General features: G+C 45.7%; 1 protein-coding gene across 2 annotated transcripts; it reads right to left on the minus strand.

Annotated features, from left to right (window-relative positions):
• Positions 1-3,385: 3,385 nt before the first annotated feature.
• On the minus strand, positions 3,386-24,415 carry ZNF384 (zinc finger protein 384). 2 transcript variants are annotated; one of them, XM_062515534.1, is made up of 9 exons: positions 24,242-24,415; positions 21,546-21,612; positions 21,160-21,400; positions 20,495-20,816; positions 8,254-8,478; positions 7,423-7,605; positions 6,532-6,610; positions 5,572-5,730; positions 3,386-5,406 (listed from the first exon to the last, which is right to left on the minus strand). In XM_062515534.1, the coding sequence occupies exons 1-9, from the start codon at positions 24,292-24,294 to the stop codon at positions 5,131-5,133; spliced, it is 1,605 nt and encodes a 534-aa protein (XP_062371518.1). In that variant the 5' UTR covers positions 24,295-24,415; the 3' UTR covers positions 3,386-5,130. The 2 variants fall into 2 exon arrangements, with proteins under 2 accessions (XP_062371518.1, XP_062371519.1); XM_062515535.1 differs by lacking the exon at positions 7,423-7,605.
• Positions 24,416-26,448: the final 2,033 nt, after the last annotated feature.

The following is a 26,448-nucleotide window of genomic DNA, read 5'->3' on the forward strand; positions in this document are numbered from 1 at the left end:
AAAGGCATAGCAAGATTATGGATTAAAAAAATAGTAATATAGAGTGGCAGTTTCAATGGCAGTGATAACTAACAAAATAACTGTAATAAGGAACATGGCTGATTAACCATAAGGCTTTAAATTAGAGAAGTCTTAAATCTTTGTTGAAGATTTAACTGAATTATAGACCAGCAATACTACTATTAGTCATGGCTGAGATTCTGTTACTGTTTGTGGGTGACTTTTCTAAATGATTTCCAGCCTACATGATGTTTCCTTTTAAAGCAATGATAATTTGTAAAATCCAACCAAGAACAGAAAATCAGCTTGGAAAAGGACAAGAAGAAAAAGTGCTATTGCCTTTCAGCAAAGATACAAGATGCAACCTAATACAGGACTCCAAAGTCATTGTCAAGTCTTCTTGGGTACAAACATATAGGAACGAATGGATGTGCATCACAATGAAAAGGCAAGGTCAAAGAATTCACGGAACTGAAGAAGGATCATGGGATCTTGTTAAGGAATATTCCAATCTTCTGTGTGGGTAAATAACTGAACTGTTTTTGGCTTGAGTAAACAAAGCTGCAGACAGCAGAACCTCAAGCTTTATCTGAAGAGGGAAGAATTTTGTACAAGTTGTTAACATTTTGAGTCTTGAAGGTAGCTATTTGTACTTTTTAAACCATCTGGAGCACTTTGAATATGTTAAACCACCTTGGGAATCCAAAGAGGAAGACCTAATCCAAACTCAAATAAGTGACAATGATAATGAGGCTAAGGTATCTTCAATTTCCACATCAGCAACAGGACTGGGTAAACAGAGAAATTCTCACTGACAAGAAAGAAGGCCTGGAATAAAGTGGCATTTTTGAAGCTCAGTGGGAAAGTTCCTTAGTAAGAAATAATTAATTTCTTCCTGGGCAACAGTAAAAGCTATAGGCTCAGCAGCAAACTGCACAAACACGAATAGTAACACCTTTGAAATGACTGGTAACAGGAATTGTACAGCCTTAAATACACATGGATGCCCATGCCAGGTAGCAGATTCCGAGAAGGGAAACGGTAGCAGACATCAGAAAACACCACCTCAAACCAGGGACAAGGAAAGGCCATTTCAAGCATCTTTAACATATAAAACGAAAAATCATTGCAAAGAATTTTAATTTGTGAGCCATTCCCCAGGGAATTCAACAAGTCAGCAAAGTTATGATTCTGACTTTTAAAGCCTTCCCAGCTTAATTCAAGACACTGCACCCAAACCAAGTCATTTTTCAGTCTTCAAGATGAGATAATTACTTGAGTGAAGCTGGCAGTTTTGTCCTGTCCATGTGGAACACGGGCATGCAGAGGAGAGCCACAAGTAGTAATCAACCTGTGCTGAGTCTGATAACTTCTAAGGGGAGAAAAACTGAGTTGTCCGTTGGATAAAACAGAAAGAAGGCAGAGGAATATGAATTAAACTCTCCTGTAAGAAGAAACGTAACAGATGGAAAAGGTGAAGGCCAGACAGAAACCAACATAGATTAGACACGATAAAAATAGAGAAAATTCTTAAGAAAAGCTTTATGACTAGCAAAACTAAAAGGAAAGGAATATTTTGCTCTTTAATTCCTTTCAATCACAAAATAAACAAAGAAACCTTACTAATAGTATTGATCCATGTTAGATAAAAATGGTGAAAATGCTCGTGACACAGAACAGGAGAAACCAGTCATCAAACACTTCCAATCCCATCTAAAGAAAGGAACAGAATGTAGCAGTCATATGAAAATAGCAACTTCTATCTAGTACCAAAGTATCAAAGTAGGAGATGAGATGACACCTACTAGGGATGTGTATTTTGAAATCAGCAAAGAGTCCTGAAAGAGTTCAGTAGCCAGCTCTCTAGCCCAGTGATTCTGATCTTAAATTAAACATGGGATATTAGAGAAATACCTTAAGACACTCATGACAGTACTCCCAAAAGGCAAATGAAACAACTCAATAATAAAATTATGGAAAAACTGTAGAGATGAAGAATTTGTGAACAAAAAAATAAAACCTATATGAAGAAGGTTTTATGAAATACAGATTCTGTAGTAAAAAAAATGAAAAAAGAAAAAACTCAACCCTAATTTCATTCTTAGATGACAACATTATACATTTGGTTTAACAAAGGGGACTGCATAGGTGCAACATACTTAAATTTTTATAAGGCATTGACCTAGCACCATAAGTCAGAAAGATAAACTGTACATAATCAAATACTAAGAGGATTAAGAAATGCCCAGCCTGCAAGTCTCATAAAGAAGCTATTGAGAAGTTGCACTCAATGATGCTTTTCACGTTAGCGTAGGTCAGATGCAATATTGCATTTCAACCTGGATCTGAAAGTAAAGATAACAACTGATACAGTTTGTGGGTGACAGAACTATGAAAGCTACAAGTAACCTGGTCCATCAGTCAGCCAGGTCCATTCACACAGGCTGGACTTGGACACAGCCTCACGTGAAGCATCCAGGAAACAAGAACCCAGAGCATTCCTGTAGCTGGAATGCTGAGACTTTGGATGACCTGACACGCAGCCACTGTGAGGTCCTGTATAATGCTATGAGAAGAGGGGGAAATGCAATCCTCTGCAGATTAAAGGCAAAGGGCCAGGGGGACCTCATCCATGGCACTGGGGCTTCAACACTCAATTCCAAAAGGAACATGTTTATAAGATACTGTAAAATGTGATAAGATGTAGAAAGAAGATAATAATTCATGGGCTGGAAGTGGAAGATTTACAGAGTTCTATCTGTTTACTTGTAAAAAAGTGGATTGAGAAGGGACATTAGAGTGTGTAAATACAAGTCTTGGGGGAAGTCGTCACATTCAGGGTCTCTGAATCAGAGGGATGAATGTTTCCAGAACTAGTAACCAGAAGCCAAAGCAAGGAGAAATCTGGCTTAAATATTTAAACAGTGAAAACCTGAAGCCCTTGCAGCAGGCTACCAATGGATTTTGTGTCCCACTGCCTCAAAATCAAGCCAATGCGTTTTGTCAACACATTTCAAATACACATTAATTCTTGGGGCTCAATACAGCCTAAATGGACTGAAATGTCACCTGTGAAATGCAGGAGTCAAACCAGACAGCTCCTTCTAGCCTAACCTACACACCTACCAAACACTCCAGCTGTTTGCAGCCAACCCTGGTGACTAAACACAGAGGAAAAGGTTTCTGCCACAGGCTCCCCAGGTGCAGAGCTCTTCACTTTCCTTGTGCAAACCGCAAAGTGCCAAAGGCAGGGATGTGCCGCCCTCGCGCCTGCCCACATGGCCCCTTGGGACTCAGGGCAGCCAGAGGCTCCTGCAGGGGTCGGGTGCAGGGGGAAGGAAGACACGTCACAGGGGCAGGGTGCTCGCAGCAGCACCTTCAAGGAGCCTTTTACACCAATTTATTTCTATACAGGGTGGTTAAAAAAAATAAAAGAGTAGCCCCTATTGGTTGTTCATACAGAAGTCTGGGATTCTGTAGGCTTTGGGTGGGTGACTGATTTTAAAACCCAACAACACATGCTTTTCCCTTGCCTTCTCATTCTCTTCCAAGTCAGCCTCCATGATCCAAAGAAACTAACAAGTAACACACAAGACTAGCAGTCATGTGGACCAATTAAAAAAAACAACAGAGGAAGGAGAATTGAAGACGAAGAGAAAGGGAAAAACAAACGAAGATTGAAAATAAAAATTCGCCAGGATAATGCGTTTTATAAACACAGAGATAGAAACAGTTACAGCAAGGACAGAGCGGGCCAGGGGTGGGGAATAGATATTTATATATATATATATATATATATAAATTCAAGGGGCCTTCAGTTTATTCTTGTTGGCTCCCCCTTCTCATTAGATTGGTCTCTCTGTGGGGATCTTCATCCCCTTCTCTCCACTGTCCACCTTTTGGGGATTCTCTCCCATGACCAGGGTCCAGAAGAGGCCACCACTGCCATGTGAGTCCAGCCCGTCTTGGCAAGAGGGAGCCTGGGAGAGCACTCTGGCAGGAGATGAGCAGGAGAAGCTAGCCTTTCCCTGCCTCCTGCCAGCTCCTTGGAAAGACTGGTCTATTCCTCCTCCTCTTTCCCTTTGGGAAACTGGGGGCAGGACAGGTATGTGAGTGTCAGAACTGCTGTCATTCCGCCTTTCAGGAAAGGGAATAGGGAGAAGGGTGATGATTATTTTGGCAGTCTCTTACCCTCCCCCCGGTTGCTTTTTGGTTTGTTGTTGATGCCTGCAGCCTTTTCTGAGGGGGTGGGGGGAAAAGCAGGAGGGAGAGGAGGAGGCGTACATGCTGCTAGGATATCATCCACAACAGGCAGGAAAGAGCCATGAGCAGGAACCCACATTCCTACAGGGCCATCGTGCTGCTCAGACAGCTGGGAGAGAGAGGCAGCAGTCAGTTCAGACAGACTCCTCTCTATTGCTCTCCACCAGGGGAGGAGAAAGAATGCAATACTCCACAGCCCTTAAGCAGTGTAGGCACCTGTCCATCCCAGAGAACATGCCTCACTTCTCCTCCCTCCAATGGTCTCACTTTCCACTGGGGAGGTTTCTCCCATCCAGTCCTTGGGACAGGACAAGTGACCCCCCTACCCCCCCCCCCTCCTTTCACAAGCAGGAGGGACAAGAATGGATATTTCTCTCTTAGACACTCAAGGCAATCCTCAAAGAACCCCATCCAGCTCTCAACCCTGCCACGTTCTTCCGTGGCCTACTAAAAACACGTGTCCAAGCCCCTGTACGTACAAGGGTCATCTCTCCATCCTATCCACCATGTGTGTCTCAACACGCAACCCCGCTTCGTACACATCCTACAGTGAGAGAGAAGGCAAAACAGGGGCCTTTCTTTGGGTTTCAAAGGAGGGGCTCTTGCATGAGGAAGTGATCCCAGCACAGGAAAGGGGCTCTTGCACAAGGAAGCATCCTCCTACCAGGCAGGCTGTTGCACAGAAGGAGCACCCCCTTGAGACAGGCTGTTGTTCAAGGGACTGCCATGAACAGGGTTACACGGCCAGAACAGGCTGTTGCAGGAAGAGAGGCCGGAAACTGTTGCATGAGGAGGGCCGCTGCACAAGCGGTGCCCCTGGCACAGGCTATGCACAAGAGGCGTTCGGCTCCCTGGGCTGAGGTCTCTCTAGGAGCTGGAGAGGTGCTCCACTTGGATGGCGCTGGTGCTGACAGTGAGGCAGATGTCCTTGTGATGCTCTGAAGTCTTGTAAGGAGTCAGGTCAAAGGAGCACTGGGGGGGAGGGTTGGGTTGGTTAGTGTCTCCAGAAGGGCCCCCTGCTGCCCCCCCGCCCTGTGGCTGGAAGTGCTGCTGCTGCTGCGAGGCCTGGGCTTGTGCCTGAACCACCTGCTGCTGTGGGTCAGGGATGTTGTGTTTCCGCATGTGCTTCATCAGGTACGTCTCCTGCAATGGGAAGAACTGCGTGAGAGGAGGGAACGACGCTCCCAAGAGCCAAAGCAAGTAGGGAGGGCCATGGCTACTCAGGGGACTGCTCCTACTGGATCCAGAGGAGCTGCTCCCTGGGAAGTTTGACCACTCCTGCTGCGCCCTAGGGCAGCAAACACTCACCGAGGTATAGGCCCGGCTGCAGATGGAGCAGGTGTAGACCTTGGCGTGTTTCACCGTGTGCGTAGCCAGGTGTACCTCCAGAGAGGCAGCATCCGTGTATGCACGGTGGCAGTTGTGGCACTTGAAAGGTTTGTCTTTGTTGTGCTGCCGTCTGTGGGACTGGGAAGACGGCAGCAGCAGGGAGGAAAGAGAAAGAAAGCAAGTATTAGTACTGGAGACAGCTTTCCCTCAAACACCCCCTTCCAGCCAGGCCCCAAGCTCCTGACTGCTGAGGAAGGTACACCTGGCTTCTAGCATGTGGACAGAACTTCTCCCTCCAGTCCCCCACATATGCCCTTTCCTCTCATGCATACTAGGTTATTTGAAGAGACTCTTAATGCTCCACAACCCCCATCTTCTCAGTTCACATGCAACTCTCAGTCTTTTCCTGGTCTCTCCTTTTCTGTGCCCCTATACATCTGCTCCCTGCATCTAATACCTTCAGGGCAGGATTTGCTTTAACTGCTTGCAGGTGTTGACAACTCTGCTCTTTGGCACACTCGGTAGTCCCCCTCCTTCAGGGTACTGCAACAGGACATACCACTTCTGCTTCTGTATACCCTACCCTTATATTTAATTGTAAAACAAACCATTGTAAAAAAAAATCCACCCAGATACCCAGACTTTATCGGGTGTAACATTCTGCAAAAGTCTTTCCCCAGCTAAGTTACGAAACTGCAAAACAGATGGGAGGAACTTCACTAAGGTCTCACCGCTTTCAAGTCAACGATTTTACCGGATGCGACTGTTTATGCATAGACTTCTTTGGGCCACTAGTGCCACAAGTCAGGAATCCCTTCCCTGCCCAGGGCCTCAATAGCTTTCTGTATTCTTTTACTCTCCTCCCAGCTGCCCCACTTCTTCTACCACAGGCACCCTTGCAAACCCCTGCTGGTGAGCAGGACACACCTAGCCCCTTACCTGCAAGTTGGAAAGCTGGGTGAAAGCCTTTTCACACCCAGGGTGAGCACATTTGTAGGGTCGGTCCCCGGTGTGGATACTGTTAAGGAGGAAGAGCACAAATGGGAGGCAGTGAGCAGGCAGACAGGTCAGATTGCCAGGGCTTGCTGCTGTGTGTGTGTGTGTGTGGGGGGGGAATATGATGTTGCCTCCAGATGCTGTTCTAGCTGGACAAAGAGAACTCTGCCCAGCTCCCGTGTCCAGTTAGAAGTTGGAGAAGACAGGCAGTCAAGCAGATTTCAGAGTGACTAAGACTGAGGAGCAAGAGCTTATGAATGTCTGGACAGCTCAGCATGTGAGCTACCTAAAAATGTATAGGGAGGGGTCTGGGGGTCCAGGCTCCCTGCTCCAAGCTCAGGAGTCCCAAATGACCAAGAGGAGTCTGTTCTCTTGCTTCCACAGTACCAAGAAAGCAGCTCTGTTCCCTCCAGGATAAACACACCAACACTTATCCTTTAAAGTAACAGGCTGAGTTTAATACCTACAATGTTAATCTGTCCCTGTCCCCCTGCAATGCCAGGAGCAGCTTCCACACACTCAGTCCAACCCCCGTGGTGCCAGGCTGGGATCCCCTACAGCCAATGCCTCTCTCTCTATCGCTCTCTCTCTGTGCCGCCCACGGTGCAAGACCAAAGATCCCCATGGACAGCACGTGCCCACCTCAGCCCTGACGTGGTCAGTGTCTCCTGCGCAGCCTCCACTCCGTCCACTCAGATGGGTCACCTCCTTCTGGGGGTGCAGCCGGCCGCATTCCCCGCCCGCCCCCCGCATGCTTGGCGCGCGTGCTCCAGAGGTGCATGCCGGCAGCGCGGGGGGACCAGGGCCAGGCCCCCAGCCTCCTCTGGCCCTTACCGTGTGTGCTGCTGCAGGTGGGAGAGCTGGCGGAAGGCCTTCTGGCAGTAGCGGCAGGTGTAGGGCTTGGCCCCCGAGTGGATGCGGAGGTGCTGGGCCAGGTAGGATGTGTTGGCGAAGCTCTTGGAGCAGTGAGGACACTTGTGCGGCTTGACAATCGCCGTGTGGAGCTTGGAGTGGATCCTGCCGAAGAGGAGGAGGAGCAGCAGCAGTTGGACATGACCGCCATCTGGCTAGTGCTGATGGAATGAGGGCACAAAGGGGGTGGGACAGCACCACGCTATCTCCTACATGAAGGAACTCCATACACAGCATGAGCTCTCTTGGTCTCAAACTGTGCACCCCTTGGGTTCAAGAGACCATGGTCTGTCCGCACCGGGGGAGGATCCAGAGAGAAGAACTATAGAGCTTGGACTGAGGGGCATTGGCAGAGCTGTGTGTGGGAAGCCTATGGCTGAAATAGCAGGGGGGCTGCAAGCCTGGACTTGAGATGTTTGGCAGAACTACGCTAGGGTGACAGGGAACAGTCCTCCTATGCCCGCTCTACTCTCACACTGACACAACCAGCCCTACCTCCTGTCAGAAAGCATCACTCTGCTGCTGACGCCCCTCCGGCGAAGCAGCGCTAACCTGAGCGCACCCAGCCCCTCACAGCCACGTACCAGTCTCGCGTGTCCGATACCACTACTGCCGGTCTGACGTGTGTAAGACCTGACCAGCCTGTGACAACCAGCCAGGTCTTTCCAGGCAGTCGCCCACTGAGGTGCTCACAACATGCTGGGATGACGGCAACATGCAGTGCGGAGGGCCCCAGCCTCCTCTGGCCCTTACCGTGTGTGCTGCTGCAGGTGGGAGAGCTGGCGGAAGGCCTTCTGGCAGTAGCTGCACGTGTAGGGCTTGGCCCCTGAGTGGATACGAATGTGCTGGGCCAGGTAGGAGCTGTTGGCGAAGCTCTTGGAGCAGTGAGGACACTTGTGTGGCTTTGTCTCCGTATGGGACTTGGAGTGGATCTGCATCTCCGACTTGGAGTAGAAGGTCAGCGAACACATCCGGCACCTGGGACCGGGGCGAGGGGAAGAGACAGTGTCACATGGGGGTAAGCCCTAAAATGGATTAACTTTAACTGGATGGGATCTTCCACAATGAGTGAAGAAGGGGCATTTTCCCACTATGTTGTACTGGGGAGGTTCCACCTGGGACACTACTCGGCTGTGAGTGCTTTGGTCCCAGGGAGACAAATTTAAGCTGGGAACTGGTGTAAGAGACCAAACAATACTTCACAGCCAGACAAGTAAAGGCACTGGCAGAAACGAGCTTGCTTGCAAGAGAGACAGGGCAGCACTTCGGAAATTTTCCAACAGCAGTCCTAAGGGGATAGGAATAATTCCCAGACAAAACCCCCACTTTGGTAATCTGTTATTTATTTCAGTCAAAAAAAACTTGGAAAACCTGGAAATCCCAGGTTATAGTTAGTATTAGAAGTTAATTCCATGTACTGTGAAGTCTGTGAGAGCAGAAATGGCCAAATCCACTTAACTCTGCTCCCATTTTTGGAGAAGACACTCAAATATTTAGGGTATAAAATGCTGAGAATAACAGCAGTGCTGTTTTCCTAGTGGGTCTCACAAAGATACTCTGGATATCAAATGTGGTATTTCATTGGTCTAGTGGGCTTTCATCATTTCAGTCTTACTGATGTGATGCAAAATGTTTTGTCTGGGTGTTTGGATCCATCTGTTCCCATAATGATCAGAAATGCATTTGTTAACACACAGACTCTCTGAACAAGAAGCAGTTGGCATTGCTCTGCTATGGATGCTGCTGTTAAAAACTGCTCCACCACCACGACACCAGACTGTTAAGAGAAGCTCGTACTGTTTTACAATTCAAGATGGTAAAAGCTTTTGTGGTTGATAATTTGACAGAGATAGAAGCTGCATCCAAATTACTCATTTCTTCCCCACCCCCCCTATGTGTGTGAAACGAGTTAAGGTTTATCCAAATGTAGGTTTTTCATTTACATTAAAGACAAAATAGAATCTCCACATGTAACTTCCAGGGTCACATTTGAGAGAAGAAATGCCATCCAGAGGAAGTCTGGTTAACATGAATTCAACTTTCACAGTGGTTTTGTCCAGGTATTTCCTTGAGTTTTATAGTGTTTACAAAACTGCTCAGTAACAAAAGTCCCTGCAGGTATTACAAGCCCCAGAGAGCTCATCCTGCTCTTCCCTACATCCATCTCCTCTCAGGAGGATACTTCATTACATCTACTGTTGTGACTCTGTTGGATCCAGAAGCGTTATGATGTGTGCAGTCTGATTAGCGTATGTCATGTAAGCAGTACTTATCCAGCACCTACCTTAACTTCCACAGACTCTGTTGGATCCAGAAGCGTTATGATGTGTGCAGTCTGATTAGCGTATGTCATGTAAGCAGTACTTATCCAGCACCTACCTTAACTTCCACAGGCCCTTCTGAGCGACAGCTTGATTCCAAGCCATTTAGCTGGAAGCCATGCCTCCCAAGCAAGCACTCTAACACACACCTGTCATAACATTTCCCTCCTCTCCACCTTTGCTCTTTTACATTCATTATCATCTCTAACAGTTGCTCCCACGTGTCCTACCTTCATCTTTCTCTTAATCCATTTTAATTGCAAGCTCTAACAGAACATGCAAACTAAGTGCATCCTTACATAAATCCCTCCTCACACACACACGCCCCAATACCTTCTGGAATCAACAAACAGAAGCAATTTGGCTGTTTATCCCTACATCTATTAAAGATATGAGTAAAAAGGAACATCAGCATCACATTTTTGAAAAAAAGCAGCTCTTGGTTTATAAACCAAACTATCTCAAGTTGCACTATTTGTTTCAGACTTTCTGAAATGCCAGACTTGAATAGAGCACATGGATTTTGCAGTCATACTTACAGGATGAGGACTGAGTATCCTTGAAAGCACCAATGTTCGAAATAACTTTGAGGTGAACACTGAACTGAAAAATACCTTTGAGTCACCAAGTCCAGTTCCCGGCTAATGCAAGCAATTACAGCATAATCCCATGCTTGACTTTTAGCAAGCTCCTTCTCAGCAGATGCTGACTTCCATTACTCTCAATTGAACACCGTTCCACAGCATTGGCCCTCTGATAAGGAACCATTCAATTGAGAACAAGCTCCCAGTGTGATACTGTGCTAACATGGCTCACCAAAACAAAGGGGAATAACAGGTATCCATTTTGCATACAGGAGGGGAGCGATTGTTCTTGCCAACAGCATGTCTAACTCTGAAGTCCTTGTCCTCAACAATTACTGAAAAACTCACACAGGCTCAGCAAACTTAAAGAATCATGGCATGTGGAAAATTGGCTCTCCAGGAAAGATTCACAGACTCCAGTCAGTCTAGGTTTGGAGTGAAGTTTAAAAGATAACTTGTTCAATATCCAAATAAATCTACATAGGAAGAAAAATACCAATTATTAGAGGCTCATTTTATGAACAAGTAAGATATAAAAAGGAACAACTAGAAGTGAAAAAAAAGAGGAAACAGGCCTTCTCCATCCGTGAGAATAATGCATCTTTGGAACAAGGCTTGGAGGCTACAACATGGTCTCCCTATCAGTTGGCCCCTACAATTAGTACTCTGAGAATCCAGGTACCTTTCTGAGAGAAATAGCTTTATAAGGGTTTTGCTCTAGTTGAAAGAAAATTCAGGGCACTAATCTCTTCTGTGCTGTACACAGGACTCTGTATTTTAAATAGTCTATTCTGTTCTGAAAAATTAATGAACTTTACCATGCCATCAAGTCTAAGTAGTCCCATGCATTAAATCTATAGTGCCATAAAGCCATCAACTTTATCTTCCAGAACGTCTGTGCACCCTTTCCTTTACTTATTTGCTTTGCCAGGTATCTGCCTTCAGGTTAGAAAGTCTCTTAAATAAACTTTAATGGAGAGAAACAGACTGCATGTCCTTTTCTATTTTTCAAATAAAATTACAAAGAAGTTGTTTCAAAACCTCACTGACACTTGCATGACAACGATAAACCTGATTATTAGCAAAAACAGACCTCAACAACAATAATAAAACCCCCCAAAACACTAACCTCCCCAAAAACCAAACTCTAAAACAAACAAAACGACCAACCTCTGTTGTCTGAATTTAGCAGCTACAGACATTCTGATATTGTTTTTCAAACAACATTTAGAATTAAAATCTTGTAAGAACTCATTTTCTAATCATCTAATTAGCATCAACCCTGAGAGAGCAAGAATGTTATGCAGCATTAACAAATTCATGAGCCTTATGAGTTAAAAAAAAGCCCTGGAATATAACAGAAAGCTGCATTTCAGAATTTTATATTGTGTGGTATCAGGCTTTTTCAAGGGAACAAATGATCCATTTAATTAAGGGCTTCTTATTCTGCCTCAGACATCATCAAATATTAAAGGAGAAGATGTAATCAGCCCTCTAGTGGGCAAATACAGATTCAAAAAATGTTAAATCTATATGGATAATGAGAATATCCCATTTGACACTAGCAGTGTTTCTGTATTCTACTTCAGTGGAATTCTGGCTGGGGAGAGGAAAAATAAGGAATGCTCCTTGCTAAGGATGAATGAAACACTATACAAAATAATTGATTTCTACCCCCCCTCTGTTTAATATCCATTTTTAATAGTCTCCCCGCTGTGCTTCTAAACTACCCCTCCTTTGGCTGCATTCTTTGACAGCAAGAAACAGAAATTACTGCAGCATTCCCATTGATGGTGTGACACAACATCCCCTGCAGCTGCTTGTTATGGCTCTGCAAATTCAGACAGCCTTGGAGAAAATATCCTTAATAACACAGAAGTTCATATCAACAGTTAAATTAGCACTCAGCCATATGCCAGAGATCAAAAGTAACCCCTTCCAATGTTTACAATGCTTTCTTTTTTATAGGAAATAAAGACATTCAAAAATGTTCATGTTAGACAGAGACACTCTCAAAAATCATGAAATGCCAGTAAAAGGTGGATGTACAATTCCAATTCCACTCCCATATGAAAGTCATCACAATGAGTCATAAACAAAATGATGGTTATAGCAACTAGACTACAACTCTGTGGCACACAGTGCTGTATTTTTTTTTCCACTTTTCATGGAATGTTCCGCCTCATTCATCAGATGCAGTTAGGAGATAAAATACCATCTGAAATACCAGCTCATAGTAAAATTTGCCTAACATGGATTAACAGCCTTTTTCAACCAAGTGCTTAATTAATCAGTATCACAGTTGTGAAAGCTATGTAAGCTTTCATAGGGCTCTAAGAATTCAAATTCCTAGTATCTACTGAATGTATGCTTACAAGTTAATTGAGTCCTTGCTCCTTCTGTTAGGCTCCAAATACAAGTTAGACCATCAGTTAAAATAAAAATCAGAACAGTGAAGTCTGAAATCAGACTAGATGATGAGTAAGTTTAGGCTGTCAGAGTCAGCAGTTCGTTTAGCAGGGAAGGAAGCATCCTCCCTTTGCAATGCAGAGTTAATGAAGTAACTACTGCAAGCATAATAATGGATGCACAGTTCATGATAAATGCTAACGTGACCCTTACATTCCCCCTTGGTTTTTTTTAAGCTGAAGTTAAACAATTTCTTGTTAATATTTTGTAAGAGGCAGGGAAAGGAGACAAAATGAGTATCCAAGATACACTTTATTTGGCAACATCCAAATAAAGCCAGTGAGTATGAAGATGCCAAATGAAGGCACAGGAATTGTACCTCTGCTTCCACACTGGCACACCCAGCATTAGCTTCTATTCAAAAACCAACGCTGTGCTTCCACTGAACAATTTACTCTACTGGTGTAACAAATTATCAGCTATGCTCAGAGATCTTGGTCAACTTATTTCCACAGTCCTTCCTGTCCAAACCTGGCGACTTGGTAAGGCTGCAGAAAAGCATACTCTCATATACTGGCAAGGCAAAGAGCAGTTTGAAATGCTCTCATCATATGGCACTTTCCCAGTCCTCAGATTTGAGGGCATTCCTGCACATTGTCCATTTTTCCAAATGACCCTAAAAATACCTGAGCCAGAATTTTGTGGTATTTCAGCATACTTCACATGTTGCCTGTCTTCTTTTAATGACTCAATCATTCATGATGTCGACAGTTGTGCCTTAAACCTTTTCTGTCAGTCTCACACTGGGAACTTTCATGATGTCACTTTATTCCTAAAAGTCTTTTTCACAGTTAATTGCTTTCCAGGATACTGTTCCTACATATTCCTTATCTTTAGATCAGAGACATTCAAAAGTCCAACATGACACTTCTGTCTGATGTTTTCCATTGTGTCCAAACATCTGGACCTCAATCTCTGGTTGCTGGAGACATCATGCTGTCCCAAAAGGCTAAGTCTTCCATGGGACTGTATTAAAATGCATTTTGTCTGAACAATTAACAATCACGTAAAGATTCCTTTTTTTACAGCTATCCACCAGCATTGCTTTTATCTTTAGGTTATCAGCCATGACTTTCTGTTAACCTCTAAATCACTGAACATCAGGCCTAAGACACTGTATGCCAATTTTTTATATCAGTCACCATTAGCATAAAAGACCAACAAAACAGTAAAACACAATAATGCTTCCTAGTATAGTGATAACATGCAAGAGCTAAAATTAAAATACAAAAGGCCCATTAGAAAGCACTAGGAAATTTGGAAACACCAGGATTAAGGTCATCCATGTCACCAAATTTGGCTCTGCAATGCAGGTGCATTCTGATACAGCCTTATTGACTGTTTCCACAGAACTGTACTCTTATTATGTTGCACAGATACTTAACAAGCAAGCGTTCAGTTTGTTCTATTACCACTCTGGACAGCCCTAAGACTTGTCAACCACATGCAATTCCAACCTCCTGAAGCAGATCACTCATCTCCTGTACCCACCACAGAAGCACTCATCTATTCCCATAATGTCCCCATTTTTTCTTGTAAGAGAAGAGAATCACAAAAGACACAGTGAAACACAGTAAGAGAGACATACCCACTAATTCCAAGTGGCCAAAACTGATATCTGTGACCACTTTTTTTCCTTTAAAGGAAAATTCCTATTACATATGTTCCTATGAATGCTCCTACAGATTTCTATGCCACTCCTGTGAGATGCAACACTTCCACAAAGCAAAACAGGGTCTCACCTGTAACAGAGGAGTGTTCAGTGATACTTGAGATTATGGTTTTGGGAACACAAAGTGTTAATTATTTCAGGATAACTCTCAATGGTCATTTCTAGCCTGAAACAAATGCAAATCCACTGAAGACTGGACCTAACTCATACTTGCGCACACTTCAAGGCAAGATTATCTCTAGGGATGTAGGATACCACAGCAATCTGAGGCAGAAGCAAGTGTAATCAACAGTTCTTCATACTAGCAAATGCCTTCCCCAGATCATCCTCAATTCCACAATCCCATATCAATGCATTTTATTTTCTTTTAACAGAACATTCCTTTCAGGTTGAGCAAACATGCAGGACTCTGACAGGCTATCATACACCAATAACTAATCAAGGATGCTATCAAAGTGCATTGACTCAATAGGGCCAAATTAAGGTGTAATCAGAGGTGCAAAATACAGTTTTAAAGTTCCCTCTCTCCCAAGCTGAAACTGTGACTGTCTCCTTACTCCCTTGCACACACTCATCCCACTGACAAGTAACATGCCAAAATTAGAATCTGTGACTGCAGAACTTCTCCTGTCAATTCCTTCTGTTAAGCACTATGAGGTACTGCCAAGGGAAAGCATGTGCATGCACAGCGCGCACACACACACACACACACGTTACAATATCTCAGTAGAAGTGAGAGAACTTACCGTAACACAAGGTTTTACCTTGTTATACTCTCATGCATGTGGCCAGTCAAACTGTAATTTTCTAAGCTCCAAGCACTGCATTCATATGCAAAGCAAGGACTATGTGTACAAACTGCATGTGTGTACGTAAAAGTGCATGTGCAACAGTTTTCCTTAGAGTTCTGAGGTCATAAGCCAATTCCAACCATCTGGAAAAGGGGTAAGGATCTTAAAAGTCAACACAAGTCTCAAAAATACGCAGCTGAGGAAAGAAGAGAGACTCTCTTGGAGTCCTCTGCTGAGGGAAAGGCTAATAAGCTCACCCTTGATTAGACATCAGAGAATCCACACAGGAGAGAGCCGCTGGAAACCAGGCATCATTAGTTCCGCTGCTCACGGAACTACTTGTTAAAAAAAGCAAACAGAAATTCCAACATGTGGCATCATACTGACACCCACGTTGGTCATCAGCAATCTTAAAATCCATTGCACAGACCTCTGCCTCTGTAGCTATGATGATAAATGACAGCAATAATACTTTGTCACCTTTTTCTAGCCTAAGAGGGCGGTGGGGTTCTTTGCCAGAGGAGGTCACATTCTTATGCTGCCATCAAAGACATGGCAAAATTTAGAAACACTGGGTTTAATATTTCTAGGCTTTGGAGGGAATGTGGTCAAACTTTCTGCCTGACATTTCAAACTTAAATTCCCCTTTGCCCTTAGTCTTTCTAGCCCAGAGCAATCCCCTCTCCTGCACCAAGGCCCAGACCCAAGCTCTTTACCCACATGCCCCAGCCTCTTGATCCTCTACTGCAGGGGCTCTTTGCTGTTTCATTCCCTCAATTACCTAATACTTATCTCCTCTCCCTCATGCTTCTGTTTGTCTGTCCACATCCCATACTGTCATCCCTCTCTCTTCTACCAGTTCTAGGTATCTCATTTTCCAGCACCTAGCAGGTCTGGTTCCTTCCTCCACCCCCCATCTTGTCAGTTTATATCTTATTCATGTGCTAGCTCTCCCATCTCTCCCTTGCAAAGAGGCTCCCCATCACATCCTCTGCTGCATTCCCTAGTTTGTAGGCTCATGTCTTTTCTCTTCTCCTTTCTGATTCCCATATCTACCAAGTTTCCAGATTTCCTCAACGAACAGCTCCAGCCCTGCCCATACCTCATTCTCATCCCTACCATGTTTGAACCAAGCAGTGTCTTCTCACGCCTTGCTTTTGTGCCCATCGCGGGGGAGGTTACTGTCCACATGGGGCACTAAAGACTCCTTCTGAAGCAGAAGGAGAAGCAGCTGTGCCTGAAGGAAAAGCATGTTTGGCCCTTCAGTGCAACTCTAGAAGATGCTTAGAGCTGCAGAAAGAAGAGATATATAGTCCAGCCTCACAGAGAAACTGAGAGAAGTTAGGCTGCATTTGCCTCCTCTGTGGAGATGCTGAGTGCCTGGAGTTGTGCAAAAAGGGCCTCAAGAAACAGCAGAGAATATAACCTCCACATATTCCAGCCACCAAAGTATAAATCATCTCAAAGCATGCTTAACAGATTTTTTCCAAGCTTAAAAGTGGCCAAATTCAACACTATTGTCACAGACCTACATGGCTTACAAAACCCATAGACACCACATTACAGATTGATTCAAAACTATGGGAAGTTCACGAAACAGTAACACTAAATCCAGTACATGGAAGAAGAAACAGGCTTAAAACAAGACATGTTCTTTGAGAAGATGCCCACCTGCTGTATTCAAACCACTGGTTCCCCTTGTGTACATAATTTGCTCCTGAATGAGGGTCTCCATCCAGCTTCCTCACCTTCTACAGCTCAGTTTACTAAGGCTTCTCTACACTTTCGCACCTTGGACTCATCTAAGAAGTTTCCTATGTCCCTCAGCTACTTATTGTCTCCCAACCTCCCTGCTGTTTCCAAGTGAAAGTAAGGAAAACTCAAAACTAGAAGTGGAGAAGACAGAACTTGTTGATTACCCTACAACAGTGAGGCAGGCCCCTTTTCAAGCCAACAACCTTTCTGCTGGTATCCGAGGCTCCAGAGCACAGCTTGCAAAACCATTCCAGACTATAAACTGGTATTCATCCTAGATTTTACTTAATACTAGAGCCTAGCAATGCCTATACAGAACTCCCTTCCTCTTACAAAGAAACTGCTTAGAGAACTGTCAAGAGAAAGAATTGATGATCTGGCCCAGAGCAGCCAAACCACTTCATCAATCTTGTCTACTGATCACATCACACCAGAGACTTCTGAAAGTGCACAGGTACAGGCACCACACCAGGACTAAAAAACAATCCCACTGTATCCAGGACCTATTTGCTACCTTTTCCTCAGCACCTTTTGAAGCACTGGGAACAAGCCATGTGCTTCCCAGTGCCAGCATCTTTCTAGAAAGACTCTTGATGCTGATCTCATTTTCCAAAGAAAAAACTAATTCTAGGAAGATGTCAGGGAAGATTAACAAAGAGCTGATGATGAATCCAGACAAGACTGAAGTAACATTACTCATGAAGCAAAGTGCTTCACAGGACTGGGTTAGATGCTATCCCCTGCAGGTGCAAGCATTCTTCCAGTAGCACAACGCAAAGCACCAAGGATGCTGCCAGACTAATCCTAAGGACAGACGTTGAAGATCTGCAAGTATTGCCATCATTAGCAAAAGCCTCACACTTTTCTTAAAAAAAACACAACAACCTAGTCATAGAGATTTTCTTGCACCACTTTCACAGCAGCCTGTTAATTCACTTCTAGAGATGATATAGCAGTGAAACAGCTGCTACTTGCTGGAGCAGGCAACTCTACATTTAGTAGAGAATGGGACGAGCTGCAGTAGATGTATCAAGGTTTATACTCCAACACCTTCTACATCTGCCTGGCTGTGCTGCTCATTCAAGGCCTTACTCTGCCTGTATCACCACACTAGGAGTCAGGAATTACAAATACTAGCCCCCTGCCCAGACACTCATGACAAGAGAGCTCAAAATCAAAGCTTAAAAAAATAATTAAATTTGACAAAATAATCCAAGGCTTTAGGAACTGGGTATTAAAATAAAAAAAACCCACACTGATCGATGTAGTACAACTCCTTCCAGGAATCTAAGCACATTATTCTCAGTGCTTCATCATGGGAATCGGTGAAATCATACGAACATAGTCATATGAATGCCAAAACCAACTCCTCCTCCAGCCTGAGAAAGAAGCAGGAGTAGATGAACCTCACCCACAGTTTTAATTTAGCTAGCATATGTCTGCATACTGTAGTGACGGGAACTACTGAAATCATCCTCTAGAATACAGAAGGATCCCAGTATTCCTCGAAGTTTTAACTTGTGAGTCTATTCATATGCATATTATAGAGAAACTATTTTACTATGTTTCACAAAGGTTTTCTCTCTCACAGCTCCAAGAGATGATTGCCCTTTCCTTTATTTTTCCAACAATCATTTTTAGTTCCAAACTTGCACATGCAATGCATCATCCAAAGAGCATCTCAAGAAGGTCAGAAGCACTCCTTGGTGGTCTTCAATAAATCTCAGTTTAGCTCTCTCACACCTAAGCACTGCTCAGAGGAAGGCCTGCTTGGGGTGGGGGCTGGTGGAAGAGGTACCACAGACTAAACATAAAGAAATCTTTAAGATAAAGAAATTACATGTTCCCACATATATATTCATCTGTTTTTTTCCCTGCAAAGACTTTTTCATGAGCTGTTACACAGACTATGTGTCCATAAAGTTTCTGCTGAGTCACTCCACCTGGTCTTGGGCATTTTTTTCAAACTTACAAGTAAACAAGGAGCTATAATTAAAGCCCTGGTTCGCTTTAATTCTAGTGTTCACTGCCAATTGTGTCCCCTGTAAATACATATTTAACAACCTAATTAGCAACCCAGACTGTAAGCATCTTGAGTAGTGTGGAACTGTGGCTATGGCCCAAAATAAATGGTGGGATTACAAATAGCAAGCTACCTAACACTCCCACCCCTCCTCACCATACACTGATTATATTTTCAAAGTGGAAGAACTGGGACATTGGGTAAGATTAAAAAGCTGATCCAAGCTCTAGTTTTGTACCCATTTAACTGTGTTGATTTAAAAATGTAAACATTAAAAGAAATACTATAGTTAGAAGTGAAAAAATGCCTGAGGTGGGTGCACAGATTCTGTGTTGATGCCTTCATTTCCTATGGCTTAATTCCAGAAAGATAACTGAATCTGTACCAAAACGAAGGGCATCTAGGATGATGAATGGAAAACTATTTGATACAGGATCCTGGGCACATTATAGGGAAGTGAGAAGACCTAGGGACCACCTTCTCCTTCTGCTTCAATTCAGCTACTACATCACCTCTTATTTATCTTAAACATCTGTCAGAAACACCTCTCACTGAATGACCGTAAGTGCTCCTGCTTCCCACCTAGGACAGACCATCATATTTACTCCCTACCACTTTCTGCTTTATCTGGTTCCCACCTTTTCTGAAACACCCACACTGCTTGTCCCCTGGTTCAAGGATTCCCTCCTACCTTATCTCTCCCCTCCCCACCACTCATAAACTCAAGCCACATCCCTCCAAGCTCAGAAACCCAACCTCAGGGCCCAGAACTCTCCTCCCTCTTATCTGACACACTCAGGGCTCAAAAACACCCTTATATTTAATTCAGAAATACATTTTTTCCCTTGTTTTGTTTGGAATGCTGAGATAGGAGATCACATGGGGCAATACACACAGGAACAGACACTATCACCACAGTTCACTTCCTGCTCTGTGTGTCTCCAGTTTGTAGTCTTTACACTGGACAGACTGGAGTCCTAACTGAGGAGCACCAAAGTACACCATGGCTCTCAGCTACACCAGAAGTGCTCCAGCTGCACCAGACAGCACTGCACACTGCAGTATACCAGTCTTACTACCTGGCTGTACCATCAAGGATATAGTTTAGCCTAGAAAATACCTGGTCATTAACTAACCTAGTAACGTTAACAACTATACATTCAGGAAATCAAGACTGTCCACTAAAATGAAATCCTTAGTTTTGGGTCAACCCATCAGCTTGTAAATATTCCTGACCAGAAAAAAAACTCAATTCTTTCTGCAGCTCAAAGATTCTCTACTCAGGGACTCTTGGTACAAGGCAGAGATCTCTTCTTCCCCATGTAACCCTCTGAAGTCCCCATGCAGTACTACAGTCAAGGGTTAACCCCACTCCCCACCTGTATGTCTTGCCATCCTTGTGCTGGTCCTCATCATCCTCGTTTGTCAGCACAAAGGGGTCACTCATCTCTGGCAGCCCTGACTCCTGCAATCGTTTCTTCTTCCGGCCTCGGGGTGGTTTGGGGGCAACTCCCCCAGCCCCACCACCTTCAGTGAGGGTGGTTGTCCCTTTCTTAGACAGGTCTGGAACCACCTGCAGGGCTGCCTGGGAGCCAGGGGGTAGCGCAGAGACAATCATGGGAGCTGAGATGGGAAAGGTTTGGGCAGAGGCGGCTGTGGTCACCAGAGAACCTGATGGGGAAGTTATCACCAGACCAGGACCTGCAAACAAAGGAAGGTGGAGGAAGTCAGTTATTACATCTCCAATTATGCCCAACCTCCTTATCCCACAGAAGCACCTACTCTTGACTACGACACAAACAAAAGGGTAGCTTCCCCTCCCAAAGCACTCCCAGTCTCAACTGCTGGAAGTCAAACTTCCATAAAGAGGGTGGATGTATGGAATGCTTAGAGATTCACAGTGCAACCACACCAAGGCACCAACTCCACACCATCAGTAAGACTAGGAATAATCTACAGGCCAATAAGGAAAATACGGGCTCTCTCGTGTTTCCCCATCTCAGAGTCCCCTTTGTACGCTGCCAAAGCCTCTGGAGCGCCTTACCTGCTGTCATGAGCCCAGCAGACTGCACTGGTACCACAGTGATGTTCTGAGTCACAGGGGCTTGGCTGTGTGGTGTCAGCTGCTCTGACTTGGTGTCTGAGTCCATGGAGATACCAGTGGGCAGGGCCACAGAGGTGGGGACTGTCAGCAAGGCAGGGTAGTGGGGGGGAGCCAGACTGCAGCCCTTCTCTGTGGGCAACAGCTGCTCCTTCATCTTGTTAATGAACATGGTGTTCTCAATCTAAACAGGGGAAAGGACAGGTTTTAGCATTCCCTGGTACAGCCCTGACCAGCATTTGGCCAAGCAAGAAATGCAACAGGAACGCTCATCGTGCATAAACTTCTAACAGGAAGCAAGACCAATGTAACAGGTTGGAAGATCTTACCTGTCCCGAGACGGTGGGCACTGCTGGCCAGAAGTACGGGGAGGAGTTGAAATGAGATTCTTCCATCCTAGCTGGGCACAGGGGGCAGGAAGAAGGGGGAAGGAAAAAGGAATGGGAGATAAGGAAGACAGGCAGACAGACACACACACACACACACAAAAAAAAACCCATTAAACCCAAAGAGACTCCAACATGGAACTGACTCAGTCTAATGCTGTGACAGTTCCTTAATTTCCCCCCCGTCTTTCTTGAGCAACTTCTCCCCCCTTTTGAGCTATCTGCCCAAACGAAAAAAAGTATTTTCAAGAGAAAAAGATGCCTGTTATTCCCATGGGAATGGGTCCATATGAAATGCCCCTTGCCCGGTAGTCCTCCATGCAAAAAACAGGACTGATCAGAAACCCAGAACACATCCAAATTTTCCCAATTAGCATCCACCCAAGTACATAGTATAAATGAAGTCTGTGCATCTGCAACCAGGCAAATACAGATCAGAACCATTTTTCACCATCACAGATAGTCTGACCCCACAGGCAATGAAAATTTTGGACCTTGCCTCTCCCTCCACCCCAGCTCAACACTAAGGACCCAGATGCAGCAAAGGGACATTAGCATTATGTTACACAGGAAGAAAGACAGGCAGAGAGAGGGAAACAGACTTGCCCAAGATAACAGACAGCCACAGCAGACCAAGAAGTCAAACTCAGGGCTCCTAACTTCCTGCTGGCCAGCCTGGCCCCACTCTTGAAAGAAACACAGAAATCTCACTCAATATTCCTGCTCTACTCCAATGAGACTAAGCAGTAGGAAAATAACCTGATTCCTCTGCTCCTGAGATACTCTATTTCCAATTGAGATCATGCCACAGCTCTCCACTTCCCATTTCCTTCCCATCTTTGGGACAAGGTTCTGTAGGACTCTGTCCCCAGCCAAGTGCCCACTGCCCCATCTCAACTCTCCCTGCATTCAGAGGACCAGTCAGCCTCCAAAAGAGAGTCTCCTGAACATAGACATATGATCTCTTTGGGAACACCTGACTGAAGAAGCACACTCCTTTCTAACCCTCACTGTCCTCTGTGAAATACCATTAGTAGACAAAGTTTGTTACACCTGCAAAAACACTATTCAAATTAACAAAACAATATTTTCTGAAGCAGAGGATACATCTATTCCTAAACAAATATGGCAAAAGTGGTAGGTAAAAACTATGCTCAGAATACATCTGGCAGAGAGTGCAACCACTGCAGGCTTTTCATGCAGCTACCTGCAAACTGTCCCACTCCTATTTCTGTTGTGGTCTGGCAGTAGTCTAATAATTAAACAATACTGTTTCTGAAGGGTCTGTCTCAATCATCAGGGGAGCTCAGAGGCATGCCCCCAGTAGCATGAAACACTTGTATTACAGAAGTACATCAGGACAGAATAAATACATGTGCAATTGCTATGTGTGAGCCAAAATGCAAAGATAATTTTTCTCAACGTGGAGAAGCAGTATTTAAATGAACCAAATTACCCAATAATTTTGTTTTTATGAATTGCTCATGCAACAGCAAGGCCAAGTACTCCTGCCTCACTTACTCACTGCAAATCAACCAATAAACACACTTAAGGATAAATTATTTACCTTATGTTGGTGGCATGCAGTCAGACTGCTCGCTGCCTGACTGAATTACTCTGGATTTAAACTGCTGTGATTCAATCAGAGGCTGATGGGGCAAGACTCTTACCTTTCTTCCTCTGCTTTCTTTTCTGAGCCAAATTAATTATTAAGTACACTGCCCACAGCACAGCCCTATGCATGCAACACCTAATTACATGACTTTTTTCTTCCACAGGATGGACACACACGAGGAGATAACACATCCTTGGCAACTGAGCACCACCTGAATCAAGAGGGGTATTTTGTTTGGAATTTACAAGTTTGAGGTTTTTTTGCTGGGTTTGGTTTTGTTTTTAAAATAAATAAGTCGTTATTTGCTTAGCTTCCACATCAAAGTGAACCTGACTCTCCAAAAACACTAAGTCTCATATAATAATCAGATGCATTTTCCAAAGAAACTTTGTAGTTGCCCAAGACTTCCTTGGATGCAACTACAAGCTTCAAGAGTTAAACAGAAATATGCCAATTTAACAAAAAATCTCACAACAGCTTTCTTATTTAAGAAGTAATGAAAGGCAAATACATTTCCAGATTCCAAAATCCAGACTAGCAGAGGCCAGGGCACTTAGTGGCCTCCTGTCTCCATCTTGTCGTCTACCAGAACTTCACAGAGAATCTAACTTTTGTTTGTTCAGTTTACAAAGTGCACAAGTCAAATATGGTCCTTATTGACTCTTCAAAGGATGGCTACACTGATTTCATTAGACTCCTTTAGAAACCACCTCCCCATCCAAAAATCTTCATGCTTGAGCATGTTATCTATCAGGCCTCAAACTTCTGGCTTGAAAGGCTGAAGTATGATGGAGTTATAAGAATGTGGAAGAAAAGTAGAAATGGTGTAAAAGTTGAAGCTTTCATGCAATTTCACTAGCAAGCCAGTCTTCTAAAGGCAGAAAACAAAGGTAAGAATCCTCCACCAACCTACTGTTCTAGTACCCAAAGCTGTCCCTCCCTTACCCCATTTTTAGGCTAAAACAGTATTTTGAAAACATGCACCCCTACTGGCAGCCCCCGCTTAGACACTGCTCACACTTACTTTACCAGAACTCTGCACGTAACCCTTCCAATTGCTCTATAACTACCAGACATGGGCTGGAGCTTCAACCCTGTACCACAGCACGTTCCCACTGCAGGGCCTTCATCATCCCAGCTTCCACAAACAGGCCAGAGATGGGACCTTCTTCCTATTCACCAGTCTAGTATCAGACAGATGTCAACGTACCCTCCTGATATAAACCAAAAACACTTTCTATGTACAGACCACAAATGTACATACACCAAATAAACAACCAAGTGAACCAGAGAACTCACAAGGGACAAGGGATCTGGAGTTTAGATTTCAGAAAGTGTTTCATAGATTTACATACTTAACGTGCTGGATTTATACTTCTTGGCAGGTCATTGCTTTAATCATAAAGACAGATAAAAGCACGTGCAAGTATACGGTGAGGTAGAGGCTGTGTTTCTGGAAGGCACAGTCAAGGTTGGATATGCAGGTCTTTATTCAGAGGTTGACTTTTAACATGGGTTTCTTTATTCTCCAGATGCCTGGTTTATATTTCCTATTCGGCACGGAGTTTTCAGTCAACAAAAGGCCCTGAGTGCAATGCTCGGGAACAATTTAGACTGTTGTTTTATGTCTGCGCAAGATCTTTGTTCAATGACAAGGAGCTTTTAGGCTTAATTGCTGCGAAATACTAAGGTTGCTAAAAGTCACATAGGCTGTTCGATCAAAAGCAAAAATGCTTCCATAGAAATCACAAGCACCAAAAAGTTCAAACGCTTTAGAGCAAGCGCATTTGAATGCACATCAGGAATATTCCAAATGCACCTGACAAAGTCCTGGATCCCAAACCCGTACACTAGAGACAGAACTTTGGTGCCATTCCCCGACACTTGTGTAGCCTCCACCCCGACCGGGTGAGCCTCTGTTGGAACAGGTGCCTGGCAGAGAGCATACCCTGCGCCTCAGGTCCTTCCAGGCGGTCAATCCCTTCTCCCGCACCCTGGCGCTCAAATCCCTTCACGCCCCCAACTCCAGGACCCGCGGCCCACCCCATCTCCTCCCACCCCGCGGCAGCTCCTGGGGCAGGGGCGGGAATCACTCACGCAGCTCCGGGAGCTCCTTACCCCTCTCAATCTCCCTCCTCTTGCATTTCTCCTCCTTCCAGGGCCGGCTCTGCAAATAAACCGCCTCGGTTACCGGGGCGCCCGGGCCCCCGCATGGCACCGAGCGGCGCTCCGCGGGGCCCGCGGGCCGGGGCAACCCGACCACATGCGGGGCAGGCACTTCCCCGTGGGGCCCGGACCCACCTCCCCCCGCTGCGGACGAGGGCGGGGCCGGCCCGTAGCGCGGCTTCCCCGTGGCGGAGCCCCCGACACCGGGACAGGCGGGCGGACGGACAGACAGACCGACAGCCCGCCCTCCTCCATTTCCGCTTCCGGATCGCCCCGGCCCCGGAAGTCCCGCTGCCCGGCCCCCCGCCTGCGGTCCCGCCACCCCGCACATTACCGGGCTCCCCCCCAGCGGCGGCCCCGGCCCGGCTCCGGCGGCGGCGGCCTCCTCACCGGAAAGACAGCGGGGAGAAGCTTCCGGGTCAGGGGGCGGGCCGCCCCTCGGTGCTTCCGGGTCGCCGAGATGAACGGAACGGCGTCATCAGCGGTTTCGCTTGAAAACGGGGTGGCGGAGCGGCGGCGGCGGCCCGGGGGAGACTCCCCGGGGCGGGGGCACCGGCGAGGCGGCCGCGGCCGGAGGTCGGGGCGGGGGTCGGGCGTGCGCGCGCTTACCGGAAGCGCGGAGGGCGCCGGCGCGCGGGGAAGCCCGGGCTGGCGGAAGGGCGGAAGTGGCTGTGGCGGGCGGGCGCGCGGCGGCCCCGAGCCCGGCCGGCAGGGCCGCTTCCGGCCTCGCGGCGTCACGTGATGCTGGGGGGTAGAGGCGGGTTCCCTCATGAATATTCGTGACCCGCCGTGAATAACTAAGTCGGTCGCCGCCTCCGGGTTGGCGAGGGATAGGGCCGGTCCGGAGTTCTCCCCAGTGCTGTGCCTGCCAGCGCCTGGGACGATCCCGGCCTGCCGCGATGATCCAGAGGAGTTGTCCCAAAGTTTGGCTGCCAGCGCTGGGATGGTCCCAGTCCGCGCTGGCTCCAGTGCTTCCTGGCACGCTGTTAAACGTGTTTGTCCTGCTAAGCCAACAGAAAGGGCTTTCCGCGAGCTGATTTTGTGTCAGAATGGGCAAACGGGACC

Source organism: Cinclus cinclus, chromosome 2 (assembly GCF_963662255.1).
Source record: "Cinclus cinclus chromosome 2, bCinCin1.1, whole genome shotgun sequence".
Taxonomy (NCBI): Eukaryota; Metazoa; Chordata; class Aves; order Passeriformes; family Cinclidae; genus Cinclus; species Cinclus cinclus.

What these genes read in the sequence shown, in the direction of transcription:
- ZNF384 (XM_062515534.1), bottom strand. Translation starts at nt 24,294, where the DNA reads ATGTCTGGTAGTTATAGAGCAATTGGAAGGGTTACGTGCAGAGTTCTG. An exon ending in CACCTGCAGCAGCACACACG is followed by an intron (nt 7,606 to 8,253) that starts GTAAGGGCCAGA and finishes CCTCTTCGGCAG; the next exon opens with GATCCACTCCAAGCTCCACA. An exon ending in GCAGCCGGGCCTATACCTCG is followed by an intron (nt 5,407 to 5,571) that starts GTGAGTGTTTGC and finishes TTCCCATTGCAG; the next exon opens with GAGACGTACCTGATGAAGCA.